We start from the raw sequence: 16,019 nt of genomic DNA on the forward strand, positions 1-16,019 counted from the left end.
ATTTATTTTGGTGAGCCACGGGATCTTCATTGAAGCATGCGGGATCCTTTAGTTGTGGCATGCGGGTTCTAGTTCCCTGACCAGGGATCGAACCTGGGCCCCCTACATTGGGAGCATGGAGTCTTAACCACTGGACCACCAGGGAAGTCCTGTAGCAAGACGTAATTTTTTGGGGGGGGCCTCACCTCACAGAATGTGGGATCTTAGTTCCCCAACAAGTTGTTATTTTTAAAGTCAGTTTTGGGGCTTCCCTGGTGGCGCAGTGGTTGAGAGTCTGCCTGCCAATGCAGGGTACACGGGTTCGAGCCCTGGTCTGGGAAGATCCCACATGCCGCGGAGCAACTGGGCCCGTGAGCCACAATTACTGAGCCTGCGCGTCTGGAGCCTGTGCTCCGCAACAAGAGAGGCCACGACGGTGAGAGGGCCGCGCACCGCGATGAAGAGTGGCCCCCACTTGCCGCAACTAGAGAAAGCCCTCGCACAGAAACGAAGACCCAACACAGCCATAAATAAATAAATAAATAAATAAAAATTTAAAAAAAAAAAAAAAAAAAAAAAAAAAAGTCAGTTTTAATGGTTGCATAATCAGATAATTAATTTCATTCAATTATATTTAAGTTTGTCATTCCTAAAACGGAAAGGAAAATAACTTAATGTCATTCCAGGCTTTCTCTAATCACAATCTATCATGCCACTTTGGAAGAGTGGTTTTTGTGATATACACATGGAAAAAAGTGAAATCAAAATTATACACTGATTGGGACTTCCCTGGTGGTCCAGTGGCTAAGACTCTGCACTCCCAATGCAGGGGACCTGGGTTTGATCCTTGGTCGGGGAACTAGATCCCACATGCTGCAATTAAGACCCTGCACAGCAAATAAATAAATAAGTAAATATTTAAAAAAAATTATACACTGATTATCAAAGCACAAAGCTGGAAGCAAAAGTGAAATTTACAGTCACCTTGTTAGGTTTGTCTAAATATGAAGGAAAGTTCACAATTAGTTTTACTCTAATTATATCTTTAAGTTTGCCTTCAGAGATTTCCCTGGTGGCACAGTGGTTAAGAATCCATCTGCCAATGCGGGGGACACAGGCCCTGGTCCAGGAAGAGCCCACATGCCATGGAGCAACAAAGCCCATGCACCACAACTACTGAAGCCCGCACTCCTAAAGCCCGTGCTCCACAACAAGAGAAGCCACTGCAGTGAGAAGCCTGCACACCGCAACAAAGAGTAGCCCCCACTCACTGCAACTTACTAGAGAAAGACCACATACAGCAACGAAGACCCAAAGCAGCCAAAAATAAATAAATAAATAAATTTATTAAAAAAAATTTTTGCCTTCAAAAGGTCACTACATCAGTCAGCTTACTTGCCATAAACTCAAAGTATCTGGCAGGCAGTTGGCCAAACCTCAGCTAGTGTAGGACTCCTGATTTATGGGGTTCTATCCCAATGTAGGCATCTATAGGAGGCTGTGAGTGTACAGGACGTTTTCAAGAAGATGATGAAATGGAACAATAACCCTCATCTCTTTCGCGTGGTCCTGCAGTTCTGGCAGTTGTGTACAGCTACCTGAATGCAACATGCTGAAATATTAACATTCTCTTTGTTAATTTCACTCTACTTTTTATGTTTTTTAAAATGTAGACGTTCAAGTTTATAAACGTTTAAAATATTTCTCCTGTTCCCTTTAGTGTCCACCAAGCACATTTATCAATAAACCTCTAGAAATTGCCCAAACTAGCCATTTGCGGAAAGCATTGTTGGCGGGGCCAATGCCCTCAGTCAAGATGGCCGTAACTGCCTTCCCTTGTTCTTTCCTGACCTCAGCAAAGATGGTTCCCGCGACTTCCTTTCAAACTGCTTTTCCGGTAACAAACGTGGAGCCACCGCTTCCGGTTTGAGGCGGCTGCTGTTGCGGGGCGGTGAGTGTAATCGGGGCCTGGCGACTTTTCTGGGCCAGTTTTCTCTGCGGACTCACGAGTGGATCGGATTGGGGGAAGGGAGGGGGTCTCCGCAAGGCATCAGGCCGTTCTCTCTTAATTGGGAAGTTACGGCTGCTTTCCCTGGCCTGCTCCCAAACCCCTCCTCCCCCACCACGGGCGGCCTCTGCAGCGAACGCCTTGGGGAAGCCCCAGAATTTGCGTGCAGTGTGTCTAAATGAGCTTAGGTTCTTCTTTTTTTAAAAACAACTTTCTTGAGACATAATTGACATATTATAAAAATTTCCCATTTAAAGTGTAAAATTCAGTGGTTTTTCATATATCCCCAGAACTGTGCATCCATTACCACAATCTAATTTTAGAATATTTTCATCATCTCGAAGAAAAACCTTGTACCCATTAGCGGTCACTCTCTATTCACTATGGCCTCCCAGTCCTAGGCAATTGCTATTCTACTTTTTTGTCTCTATAGATTTGTCAATTTGCATATTTGATATAAATAGCAGCATACAGTATGTGGTCTTTCTTGACTAGCTTCTTTCACTAAGTATAATGTTTTAAAAGTTTGTTCTTGTTGTAGCATGTATCGGAACTTAATTCCTTTATTGCAGAAAAATATTCCTTGTATTCATATACCACATTTTGTTCATCCATTCATCAGTTGATGGACATTTGGATTGTTTCCACTTTTTGGCTCTTATGAATAAAGCTGCTGTGAACATCTGTGTACAGTTTGTGTGGACACATGTTTTTATTTCTCTTGAGCACATATACCTACGAGTGGGATTGCCTGATCCAAGTGTAACTAACCATTTGAGGAACTGCTAAACTGTTTTCCAAAGTACTTGAGCCATTTAATCTTTTTGTATGTGGATATCCAGCTGTCTTAGCGTTGAAAAGACTGTCCTTGCCCTGCGGAATTGTCTTGGCATCCTGGGGAACTTCAGTTGATAACTGTAAGATTTTACTTCTGAACTCTCAATTTTATTCCACTGACTGTTTTTATTCCAATACTACACAGTCTTGATTACTGCAGCTTGTAATTGGTTTTGAAATCAGAAAGTATGAGTACTCCAAATTTGTGTTCTTCGTTTTCAAAATTGGTCTGGCTTTATGGGCCCCTTGCATTTCCATATGTAGTTTTAAACAGTTTTGTCAATGTCTGCAAATTAAAAAAAAAAAAAACAACTGAGATTTTGTAAGAACCGTATTGATCCGTACATCAATTTGGGCAATATTGTCATTTTAAAATAGTAAGTGTTCAATTCCATGAACATAGGATGTCTTTCCATTCATTTAGAGCTTTAGTTTCTTTCAACATTTTAAAATAGTTCTCAGTGTACATGACTTACATATTTTTCATTATGTGTACCTAAGTATTTTATTCTTTTTGATGCTATTGTAAATGAAATTACATTCTTTTTAAAAAAATTTATTTATTTTATTTATTTTTGGCTGTGTTGGGTCTTCATTGCTGCACGTGGGCTTTCTGTAGTTGCAGCGAGCGAGGGCTACTCTTCGTTGCAGTGCGCGGGCTTCTCACTGCGGTACCTTCTCATTGCAGAGCATGGGCTCTAGGCACGTGGGCTTCAGTAGTTGCAGCACGTGAGCTCTGTAATTGTGGCTTGCGGACTCTAGAGCACAAGCTCGGTAGTTGTGGTGCATGGGCTTAGTTACTCTGTGGCATGTGGGATCTTCCAGACCAGGGCTTGAACCCCATGTTCCCTGCGTTGGCAGGCAGATTCTTAACCACTGTGCCACGAAGGAAGTCCAAAATTATATTCTTAATTTCATTTTTAGGTTGTTTATTGCTAGTGTATATAAATACAAATGATTTTTCTGTATTGATCTTGTATCCTGCAACCTTGTTTAACTTTAATTATTCTAGTAGCTTTTATTTAAGTGGATTCATTGGGACTTTCTATACACAAGATCATGTCTTCTAATAGAAATAGTTTTACCTCTCTCTTTCCAATCTGGAAGCCTTTTAGTTCATTTTCTTGCCTAATTGTGCAGCTAAAGGTTTTAGCTTCAGTACAATGTTGTATAGAATTGATGAGAGCAGTTAATATTAAATTGTTCCTGAGCTTAAGGGGAAAGCATTCAGTCTTTCACCATGAAGTACGATGCTAGCTATGGGTTTTTCAAAAATGCCCTTTATCAGATTGAGGAAGTTCCCTTCTATTCTGAGTTTGTTGAGTGTTTTGATCATGAATGGGTATTTGACTTTGTCAGATGATTGTGTGTGTGTGTGTATCTGTTGTGGTTTCTGTCCCTTATCCTAATATAGTGTATTACATTGATTGATTTTCAGATGTTAAAGCAACTTTGCATTTCTGGGATAAGTTCTGCTTGGTCAGGGAGTGTAATCCTTTTTATATGTTGCTCGGTTCATTTTGCTAGTATTCTGTCAAGGATTTTTGTGTCTGTATTCATAATACTGGTCTATAGTTTTCTTGTGATGTCTCTGTCTAGTTTTGGTGTGAGGATAACAGTGGGCTCATTGAGTAAACTGGGAAGTGTTCCCTCTTCCATTTTTTAGAATAGTTATCCACAAGAGGGAAGGACAGGTGCAGCGGGAAGAAGCAAGGCTTATTGGAAAACCTGATGGAAAGAAAGCAGTGGGGTCAGAGGTTGGGGGAACTAGGCTAGAAGTTTCTGTGTGGTAATTAATGTTTCAGAGGAGGAAAGAAGAGGAGAAAGCCTTGGGATAATCCTTGAGGAAGTCCAGTTGGAGATGGAAGATGAGCCACAGAGCAGGCAGGAAGGAACAGGCAGAGATGGGATGTCAGCTGGGTGAGTGGTTTCCTGAAAAATAAAGAAAGAATGTCAGAAGAAGGAATTTCTAGAAGTTATGGTGGAGTGACTGAGGTGGTAGAGATGAGAAAATGAGCCAATTCTAGACTCTTGAGAAGTCTGTGGAAGTGAGAGGAGATTGGCTGTGAGGAAGGCAGGTGTCAAAGGTTTTCTTTTTGCTTTTCTTTCTTGACAATTTTCATATTGATATAATTTTATACCTTCAAAAAATTGCAAAACTATTACAAGGAACTCCCAAATAACATTTTCCAGATTCATCAATTGTCTACACTTGCCCCATTTACTTTATCATTCTCTCTTTCTCATATATATATATATATATACATATATATATACATACATATATATATATATACGTATATATATATATATATACGTATATATATATATATATATATATACACTGCAGACATCATGTCTCCCTAACACTAAATATTTGAGTGGTATTTCCAAAGAATAAGGTTATTCTTTTACACACAGGTTTTATTGAAAATGGGAGTGATTTGGGCCTGTTGAAAAGCGTAAGTGAAGGTCCAGTGGAACAGAAGCCAGAGAAGGGATTATCGTCTCCAAAGGCTTCTGGAAAGGTCCAGAGAGTGGAATCTAAAGCCCAGGTGGAGTGGTTGGCCTTTGCCACACAAGGGACAGCTCCCTGTTTTACGGAGAGGTAAAGCAGTGTGCGGACGTGGGAGCCTTTGTTATGTTGATAGAGCTGAAGAAGTTCCTCTCTGCTGGCTTCTGTTTCCCTTGTCAATTACGAAGTGAGATGATATGCTGAAAAGAGGAGGAAGGTGTGTGAGTGATGGAGAGGGTCTGAGTTGAAGAAGAGTGGAGAAAGTATGAAAGAGTCAAGGAGGGGGTTGAGAGGAAGTTATGAGATAAACATCTCAGGATTCATTTAGCCAGATAGCCCATTCCAGGTGGGTGCTCAGACACTTAGAGTGAGCCAGTCTGCCCTGACCTGTTTGATGACTCTCATGTCCAGCACACAGAAAATAGGGAGATAGTTGAGGTCGTCTAGGCTGGATTTTGCCAAAGGAGTGTGATGAAAAGACAGAATGGGCAGGGCAGGGAAGTTCAGGGTATTAACAAGACTGTGAACCATAGAATCTACTGGAAAAGAATGAAAGAAGCAAGATGGCTATAGGATGGGAAGTAGAGGGCCAAATGGGCTGGTGGTTGGCTGGGAAGAGAGGAGCCTGTGATTTGTTTTTTAATTATTACTATTTTACTTATTTGAGCTAGCCATCATGAGCGCAGAGACTGTACTAAGTATTTTTTTTTTATATAAATTTATTTATTTATTTATGGCTGTGTTGGGTCTTCGTTTCTGTGCGAGGGCTTTCTCCAGTTGTGGCAAGCGGGGGCCACTCTTCATCGCGGTGTGCGGGCCTCTCACTATCGTGGCCTCTCTTGTTGTGGAGCACAGGCTCCAGACGCGCAGGCTCAGTAGTTGTGGCTCATGGGCTTAGTTGCTCCGTGGCACGTGGGATCTTCCCAGACCAGGGCTCGAACCCATGTCTCCTGCATTGGCAGGCAGATTCTCAACCACTGCGCCACCAGGGAAGCCTGTACTAAGTATTTTACATGCATTAATTTTATATAATCCTTATGACAACCCTATGAGGTAAGCATAGTAATCAAGCCATTTTTATAGATGAGGAAATTGAGGTTAAGTGACTTGCCCAAGGTGACAGCTAAAAAGTGAGAGCAGTCTCTCCAACTCCAGAGCCCCTGCACATCTCTGGACATTTTTGCAGAGCTTCTTAGCTGTGTTCCTTGCTTCACGTTTACGCTCCTCTCATTTGTGTTTCACTCAGCTGACAGTGAACCTTTGAAGATGCAAATTGATTATATCATACACATCCCCTCAGAAGCTTTCATTATATCAATTTTTAAATGGAAATATGTATAAAAATAAGTAAATTGATGGATGAATAGAGAGTTGGATAGCTGGTTATCTGATAAAGAAAATCATAGTAAAATGTTAATTATGAAATCTAGGAAAAGGCCATATGTGACAAGCCCACAGCTAAGATTAGGAACAAGACCGTGATGCCACTTTTGCCACTTCTATTTAACGTAGTACTGGAAGTTCTAGCCAGAACAGTTAGGCAAGAAAAGGAAGTAAAAGGCATCTCTATTGGAAAGGAAGAAGTAAAACTGTCACTGTTTGCAGATGACATGATATTATATATGGAAAACCCTAAAGACTCCATCAACAAACTGTTAGAACTAATAAACAAATTCAGCAAAGTTGCAAGATACAAAATCAACAGACAAAAATCGGTTGCATAATGAACTATCAGAGAGAAATTGAGAATACAGTCCCATTTACAATTGCATCAAAAATAATAAAATACCTAGGAATAAGTTTTTTCTTTTTAAAAGTTTTTTGTTTTTACCTAGGAATAAATTTAACAAAGAAGGTGAAAGACCTGTACAGTGAAAACTACAAGACATTAATGAAAGAAACTGAAGAAGACACAAATAAATGGAAAGATATTCTGTGCTCATGGATTGGAAGAATTAATATTACAAAGTCCATGCTACCCCAAACAATATACAGATTCAATGCAATATCTATCAAAATCCCAATGATATTTTTCACAGTAATAAACAAAAAAAATACAAAAATTTTGGAACTATGAAAGATTCCGAATAGCCACAGCAATCTTGAGAAAGAACAAAGCTGCAGGCGTCATGTGCCCTTATTTCAAACTATATAACAAAGCTATAATAATTAAACCAGTATAGTATTGGCATAAAAACAGACACATAAATCAGTGGAACAGAATAGAGAGCTCAGAAATAAACCTATGCATATATCAATTAATTTATGAGAAAGGAGACAAGGATGTCCAATGGGGAAAGGACAGTCTCTTCAATAAATAGTGCTAGGAAAATTGACAGCACATGCAAAGGAATGAAATTGGACCACCATACACAAAAATTAACTCAAAATGGATTAAAAACTTGAGGTTGAGACCTAAAACTGTGAAAATCCTAGAAGAAAATAGAGGTGATAAAGTCCTTGACATAGGTCTTTTTTAAAAATTATTTATTTATTTATTTATGGCTGCATTGGGTCTTTGTTGCTTCTTGCGGGCTTTCTCTAGTTGCGGTGAGTGGGGGCTACTCTTCATTGCGGTGCGCCAGCTTCTCATTGTGGTGGCTTCTCTTGTTGCGGAGCACGGGTTCTAGGCACAGGGGCTTCAGTAGTTGTGGCTCGCAGGCTCTAGAACGCAGGCTCAGTAGTTGTGGCACACGGGGCTTAGTTGCTCTGCGGCATGTGGGATCTTCCCGGACCAGGGCTCGAACCTGTGTCCCCTGTATTGGCAGGTGGATTCTTAACCACTGTGCCACCAGGGAAGTCCCTTTGACATAGGTCTTGATGATGATTTTTTGAATCTGACACCAAAACCAAAAGCAACAAAAGCAAAAATAAGCAGGTGGGACTATATTAAACTAAAAATCTTTTGCACGGCAAAGGAAACCATCAACAAATGAAAAGGCAACCTACTGAATGGAAGAAAGTATTTGCAAATCATATGTCTAATAAGGGGCTAATATCTAAAATATATAAAGAACCCATACAACTCAATAGCAAAAAAACAACCATTCCAATTAAAAAATGGGTAGAAGATATGAATAGACACTTTTTCCCAAGAAGAAGTATGGATGGCCAACAGGTACATGAAAAGATGCTCTACATCATTAATCATCAGGGAAATGCAAATCAGAACCACAATGAGATATCACCTCACACCTGTCAGAATGGCTAATATGAAAAAGACTGGTGGTCCAGTGGTTAAGACTCTGCGCTTCCAATGCAACGGCGCAGGTTCGATCCCTGGTCAGGGAACTAGGATCCCACAGGCCACAGGGTGTGGCCAATAAATAAATAGAGACTAGAAATAACAAGTGTTGGCATAGATGTAGAGAAAATGGAAACCTCATGGCAATGTAAATTGGTGCCACTATAGAAAAGTGTGGAGGTTCCTCAAAAAGTTAAAAATAGAACTACCATATGATCCAGGAATTCCAATTTTGAGTATTTATCCAAAGAAAACAAGAACACTAATTAGAAAAGATATATGCACCCCCATGTTCATTGCAGCATTATTTATAATAGCCAAGATACAAAAACAACCTAAGGGTCCATTGATGAATGAGTGAATAAGGAAGATGTGATATATATGTACAATGTAATATTATTCAGCCATTAAAAAGAATGAAATTTTGCTATTTGCAGCAACATGAATGGCCCTGAGAGCATTATATGTGAAATGCGTCAGAGAAATACAAATACTTTATATTAAGCTTATAGATACGGAGAGCAGATTGGTGGTTGTCAGAAGTGGCGGGGGGAGAGTGGTGGAAGAAATGGGTGAACTGTTTTTGGTTTTGTTTTGGTGTTTAAGTAAATTGAGTAAGAATAAAGAAATCTAGGCAGTAGCTATATGGATGGTCATTGTATTAAATTCTTTCCACTATCCTTTGTTTGAAATTTTTCATGTAAAATATTGGGAGGAAAGAGCCTTAATTGGAAAAAAAAAAAGTACATGGTTCCTTGGCAGTCCAGTGGTTAGGACTTGGCACTTCACTGCCATGGCCTGGGTTCAGTCCCTGGTTGGGGAACTAAGATCCCGCAAGCCACATGGTGTGGCCAAAAAAAAGAAAAAGAAAAAAGTAAATGAAATTAAACTGCTTCTTATACATGGACCCTGACTGAGTTGTTTTTGTAGATTTGTAAGAATCTGTAGAGCAACGGCTGCTTTCTCTTGGTAAGCAGGTATTTATGTACTGAGAAACTTCTTGTGCCTGCAGTCACAGGGCATCCTATACTCCCAAGTAATGGAAAATAATACTTAGATTGTGTAATTAAAACACCTTTAAGAGAAGAAAATAAGCACTTCTGGAGAAGGAAATTGAACCACATATCAAAAGTTTTGGGGCAAAGGATAATCATTGCATTCTACTTGGCCAGCCTAGGTAGTTTCAGATCATTAGAAGGGTCTCATCTGTCCCTATTATTTGATTTCTCCTGTACAAATTCATTGAGTCCCAAATAATGTTTTACATGCCCAGATACTTATTTTGTAATAAACAGGATTCTGCCTTTCAGTAGATTGTTTTTTTCTTTTTTTGTTCAAATAACCAGTTTGGGATGTATTTGACATTTAATATAAGTGATTATAAAAGAAAAGATAGATATCACATCAAGGTGCTATTTGTTTTCAAAAAGGATTCCTTTTGTTCCATGTCATTAATAATGACTTCTGTTGCTGGCTGATTTCAAGGCACCTTTGTAGGCAAGCAGGATACGTGGCTGTCATTCATTAACCTGTTTGTTCCCTTCCAGAAACCTCCAGAGCAGTGTTTGGTAAGATGAGGGCAGAAGGAGGAGCCACAGATGCCTGCAGCAGAGGTGTTTGCTGAAACTTCGGGCTTGGTTGGCTAATATAGCAATGTGCAAAGACAGGATGTTCTTGCTTCTTTGGGAATCTTGATCACCTCACTCCTTCCAGAAGCAATCAGCTGATGTCTTGGCTCACTGTCTGCCTGAGCGAATGTCCACAACAGCATGTGACTGGGTGTCCTCAAATGAGAGGGGTCTCGCCAGGTCTCTCTGTTGATTTGTTTTTATACCTCCTATCTTTGCTTGATCAGGTGGTAGTTTGGGCTGCAGTCGGGAGGCTCTGGAGCTGGGTTCATCCTAGGTTGGTACTTTCTAGACGGGTTTCCTTGGGCTAGTTACTCTACCTCTCCTGTGTTTGGGGCTGACTATCTGACTGTAAATGAGGGTAATAATAAGATTACCTGCTTCGTAGGGCTGTTGCAGATGAAGCTCATAGCACAATGCCTGGCAACCAAAAAGCACTTAATAAATGTTAACTACTCATATTATTATACTGTTCATGTTATTCTGAAATTGCTTCTGTCATTCAGACATAGATCTTTCAAGTTCTGACTGTCATTTTAACAGCTGGATAATATCCCATAATTTGGAATACTGCCTCCTTCCAAACCTATCCTTCTGTCTGCTCTCACTTAGTTGATAACACAACCCTGTCACTGAAGCTACCCCTCTTTGTTGACTTCTTGTTCCTCTTTAGCCCTTTTATCCATTCAGTTATTAAGTTCAACTCTTATTTCTGTTCCTAAATATCTTCTTAGTCTGTCCCCTGCTCTTGGCTGCTAGTGCCCTACCCTCATTCACATGCTCTTCCTCTCTCACTGGGACCACAACAGTTGTCTGAATTCCTGTCGCTCCTGAGATTGCCTGCTGTCCAGCTGCCAAATCTGCAGATCTGACCATGTGTCTCCTCTTCATGGTACATGGTGGCCTGTGGTAGTCACAGGGTGTGGTGTTGACCATAGTAAGATTTACTGATGACAACTTAAGAGGCAGAGAGTAGCAGAGGGTCCAGGATCTCCCCAGGCCCATAATTATTTTACAGAGAGGTGGGCAGGGCTGGATGTACTGCAAAGAGCCCTCCAGCCCACAAGTAGACATCAACCAGGAGGGGTAAGGGACACCTAATTTTTAACAAGAAATGTCCAAAACTCTCAACACCTCTTGCCACTTGTGGTTGCCCAAGCTGGTTCCTCTGGGGTTCATACTGTCCCCTGGCCATGGCCTGCCCCACACTTGGGGACAGCCTCCTCCAGAAAGCCTACTGCCCCTCTCTGGGCACCTCTTCATCTTATCATGGTGTTAGCACTGTCTGTCTCTGTGTTTGGATCATCCCAACCTGAGCAACTCAAAGGAAATGTCTATCACATTCATCTTTGCATTCCTGGGGCCTGGCATGTTAACAGTTGTCTGAAGGCCACAGAAGATGATGCAAATCATCTGTAATTTCACTACCCAGAAATTAAACCACTGAGTTAATTATCACTGGAATTAATTTGGGATATACCCTTCCAGACTTTTTTTTCTAGCTATAGGTCTGTATATTTCATACACACACATCCCACACACGATATTTTATAAAATCTGGATCAAACCCTACCTATAGTTTTTAAATCTTTTTCCATTTACTATATCATGGACAGTTTCCCATCTCATTAAATATTTGTGTAGTCCTTGGATTATAGTGCTGCACAGTATTTCATCCTTATCAGACATGCAGTTCACTTTCCAGCTGAAATGATTCATGGTTTCTTTCTGTGCTGAGAGTTATTTGTTTCTCATGATGAAGAAACATGGTAAACAAATACTGGGTCTAAAGCAAAGACAAGGAAGACAATAACAGGAAAGTAAAGTGAAGACAAGGAAGACTGTTAATATCAGGAAAGTAAATTATTTTGGTTCTACTGTTGTTTGGTCTTTAAGGTGCTTTAAGCCATGGCTGTAATGGAGGCTTCTCTTACACAATGCCTTCTTTATTGAATTGTTTTATTTTTTCCATGGCAGGACTATGGCAACTCAGGAAGCCACTCCAGGAAGCCAATCAGAGGAGAGCAATGCTTTGGACCTGCCATCAGCTTGTGACGTAAGGGATTACGTGTTGCAGAGACCCAGCCAGGAGGCCAACAGTGAGGCTTTTAGTTCTGAGGAAGCCCTTTCTATTCCTTGCTCTTCTGATACGGATCCAGGTAAGAAGCACAGTTTGAAACAAACTAACATTGAACAAACAAAAAAATCCTGACATATACCTATATGTGATAGTTTGTTTCTCTGTCTTCCAAAGGCAGACCTCTGAGGAATCATTCATTGTCTCCGGGAGAAAAACATCTTATCTAAGCAAAACTGTTGGGAGAGACTTCAAAGGACAGCCTCCCTGGTGGAACCAGGACAAAGAGCTGTTTCCTGGAGGCCTTTTTGTCTGAGTCCCTTTCTGATCTCCATCCAAATGCATTTAGAGGCAGGGAGCACTTGATTCAATAAGGAGAGGGTAGAATTGTTTTTTTGTTTTGTTCTTTTAAAACTTCAGAAATAGCCACGTGGGCCTGTTGTGTGTCATAGGGACCTTAGTGTTCCTCTTATGAAGTATACTCTGGATTTAGGTAACAACTTTTCTGTAAGTTTCCCTGACCGAATTGCCAAAAAGTCTGTTTTTTAAGTTTAATGATAATTCTTTGACATAGTTAGTGACCATCTCTGGTTGTAAAGCCAATCTCCTCCCTGTTTATTGCCTAATCCAGGCCTGTAGGTCCACATATTCAAGGCTTTGCCACTTACTGGTTGTGTGACTCAGGTCATACTTCTTAACGCCTCTGAGTTCCAGAATCATCTATCTACAAAATGGGGATCAAAATGCTTGCTTCATGGAGTAGGTTTAACTCAGGGAACAGTGCAGGGACACATCATAGTGTTTGCCATACATTGGCGCTCAGTCAATTGCTATTACAGTATTCTGGTGCTATTATTATTGTTGTTGTTGTTAATATTAAGAAACCCAAATATATATTTTTAAAGAGCACGCAGGTACTAAGAAAACGTGGGCCTTAATGAAGATGAATTCAACATTGGCAGTAAGTAGCGTGTGTACCTGTCATTATCTTTAAGAATTCTATGAAAAAAAAAATACTTTTAAACTCCCTGATGATTCTGTTCTGATTTTCAGGACATAGTAATCAGGACCAGTCAGATTCCTGTTTAATTTAGTTCCAGAGCAAGAATTAGATCATTTCTTATCCTTTTCCTTTCTAGGCTCAGAATCTTAGTTCATTTAACCTTTCCTCTTCCCCTTCCCATCCTGCTGCCTCTACATTACTTTCCATCCCAAAGAAAGCAACTGTTATTAATTTGAATTGAGTTGACCATTGAAATATTTATATTGGAGTATTTGTTTAAAATCTAGACATTTCATGAAAAAAGATTCTTTTGGAAGCCCTTATAAAGGTCTAAACATGGGAAGGAGCACTCAAATCCTGAGACAACCGTTTTGCACGGCATGGGGAGTGGTGGCGCTGCATTTGACTGTCTAGTTTGAATTCTGGTTCTGCTTCTTTCTGTGGTTTGGCCTTGGGCAAGTCACTTGGCCTCCATGTCTTGGTTCCTTCATTTGTAAAATGGAGATAGTAATGCCTATCTTGTCATGGGGCAGCCATAATGAGGGTCAAAGTGTATGAGGTGTAATGCCTGGCATGTGGTGGGCCTTGGAAATCCAGCTCTTCATGAGTTCAGTGCCTGGGCGCCTCAGCACACCACCATGCTGACCAGGCTTCATTTTTTTTTTTTTTTTAATTGAGCTATAATTTATGTGCAATATTATATGTTACATGTGTACAACATAGTGATTCACAATATTTAAAGGTTATACTCCATTTATAGTTATTATAAAATATTGGCTGTATTCCCTGTGTTGTATAATATATCTTTGTAGCTTATTTATTTTGTACATAATAGTTTGTACCTCTTAATCCCCTGTGCCATCTTGCCCCTCCTCCCTTCCTTCTCCCCGCTGGTAACCACTAGTTTGTTCTCTATATCTGTGAGTCTGTTTCTTTTTTGTTATACTCACTAGTTTGTTTTATTTGTTTATTTATTTTTAAAATTTTATTTTATTTTATTTATTTTTAAAAATTTTTGGCTGCCTTGGGTCTTCGTTGCAGCACGCGGGATCTTCGTTGAGGCATGTGGGATCTTTCACTGCAGCGCTTGGGCTCTTCGTTGCAGTGCTTGGGCTCTTCGTTGCAGCGCTTGGGCTTCTCTCTAGTTGTGGCCCGTGGGTTTCTCTCTAGTTGTGGTGCGTGAACTTCTCTCTAGTTGTGGCGCACAGGCTCCAGAGCACGTGGGCTCTGTAGTTTGTGGTATGCGGGCTCTCTAGTTAAGGTGCGCAAGCTCAGTAGTTGTGGCGCGCGGGCTTAGTTGCCCTGTGGTGTCTTAGTTCCCCGTCCAGGGATTGAACCTGCATCCCCTGCATTGGAAGGCGGATTCTTAACCGCTGGACCACCAGGGAAGTCCCTAGTTTATTTTTTAGATTCTACATGTAAGTGGTCTGACTTCTTTAACTTAGCATAATACCCTCCAAGTCCATCCATGTTGTTGCAAATGGCAAAATTTCATGCTTGTTTATGGCTGGGCAGTATTCCATTGTGCATGTGTGCGTGCGTGTGTGTGTGTGTGTGTGTGTATACCACATCTTCTTTATCCATTCATCTGTTGATGGACACTTAGGTTGCTTCCATATCTTAGTAATTGTAAGTAATGCTGCTATGAATATTGGGGTGCATGTATCTTTTTTAATTAGTGATTTTGTTTTTTTCAGATAGGTACCCAGGAGTGGAATTTCTGAGTCACGTGGTAGTTCTCCTTTTAGTTTTCTGAGAAAACTCCATACTGTTTTCCACAGTGGCTGCACCAATTTACATTCCCATCAACAGTGTATGAGGGTTCCCTTTTCTCCACATCCTCATGACAAGATCCATTAAATTCATGACCTCCTACCTCAAGTGGAGCCTCCTTGCTGCCCATCCATCACACACTATTTTCCTAGCATGTTCATCCTCCTGCCCTCTTGGATGACTGTGTAGTATCTTCTTCTCTCTTTGCAAACCCCCATTACCTCCTTCAACCTCTCTCTCAGCTGATAATCTTGGTTTCCTATTTAATCAAGAAAACAGAAGCACTCAAAAGAGAATGAGCACACACACTTCACATCCATCAGCTTCCTTCCCTCCTGTTTCCGTGGGAGACCCATCCCTGCCTGTCCTTCTCTTCCTGTCTGCTTTCAGCTACTCAAGGTCGTCACTTCTAGTAATCTCCTGCATCGTTGATCCCACCTCTACTGGTCATTCTCATGATCATACAAACATGCTTTAATAGCTTCCATCTTAACAAAATGCCCACCCTAGACCTCAAATCCCCGTCTAGTTACAGACTCATTCCTCTGTTCTCTTCTACAGAAAACCCTCAGAAGAGTCATCTACACCTGTTGTCCCCAGTTCGTCTCCTCCCAGTTCCTCCTAAAACCCTCCAACCTGGCTTCTATCTCCATCACTCCATGGAAATAGCTCTTGTCAAGGTCGTGACCTCCACATTGTTAAATCCAGTGGTCACTTCTCAAGCGTTCTCCTTCTTGATCTGTCAGCAGCATTGACTTTTTTCCTTCTTGAATTCTTTCTTCAGTGGGCTTTCTGGGAAGCAGCATCTTATGGTTTTTTTTCTTACTTTTCTGTCTTATTTGTTCTCAGTCTTCTTTGCCTGATTCCTTCCTTTCCAGCCCCTTAGTGTTGGAGAGGCCAGGACTGAGTCCTCAGCTCTCCTCTCTGTCATCACACCCTTCCCTGAGTGATCTTA

The 16,019-nt window shown here is 40.8% G+C and overlaps 1 protein-coding gene across 5 annotated transcripts in view; it reads left to right on the forward strand.

The window, feature by feature from the left end:
- Positions 1-1,847: 1,847 nt before the first annotated feature.
- SHLD1 (shieldin complex subunit 1) overlaps positions 1,848-16,019 on the forward strand; it is a 102,573-nt gene continuing 88,401 nt past the window's right edge. For 2 of the 5 annotated variants that reach the window (XM_059897797.1, XM_059897800.1), the window contains exons 1-2: positions 10,205-10,391; positions 12,189-12,370. In XM_059897797.1, the coding sequence (XP_059753780.1) occupies positions 10,339-10,391; positions 12,189-12,370 (235 nt within the window). In that variant the 5' untranslated portion in view covers positions 10,205-10,338. The other 3 variants (XM_059897799.1, XR_009497667.1, XM_059897798.1) reach the window with 3 other exon arrangements.

This window comes from Balaenoptera ricei, chromosome 15 (genome assembly GCF_028023285.1).
Source record: "Balaenoptera ricei isolate mBalRic1 chromosome 15, mBalRic1.hap2, whole genome shotgun sequence".
In the NCBI taxonomy this organism is placed as follows: domain Eukaryota; kingdom Metazoa; phylum Chordata; class Mammalia; order Artiodactyla; family Balaenopteridae; genus Balaenoptera; species Balaenoptera ricei.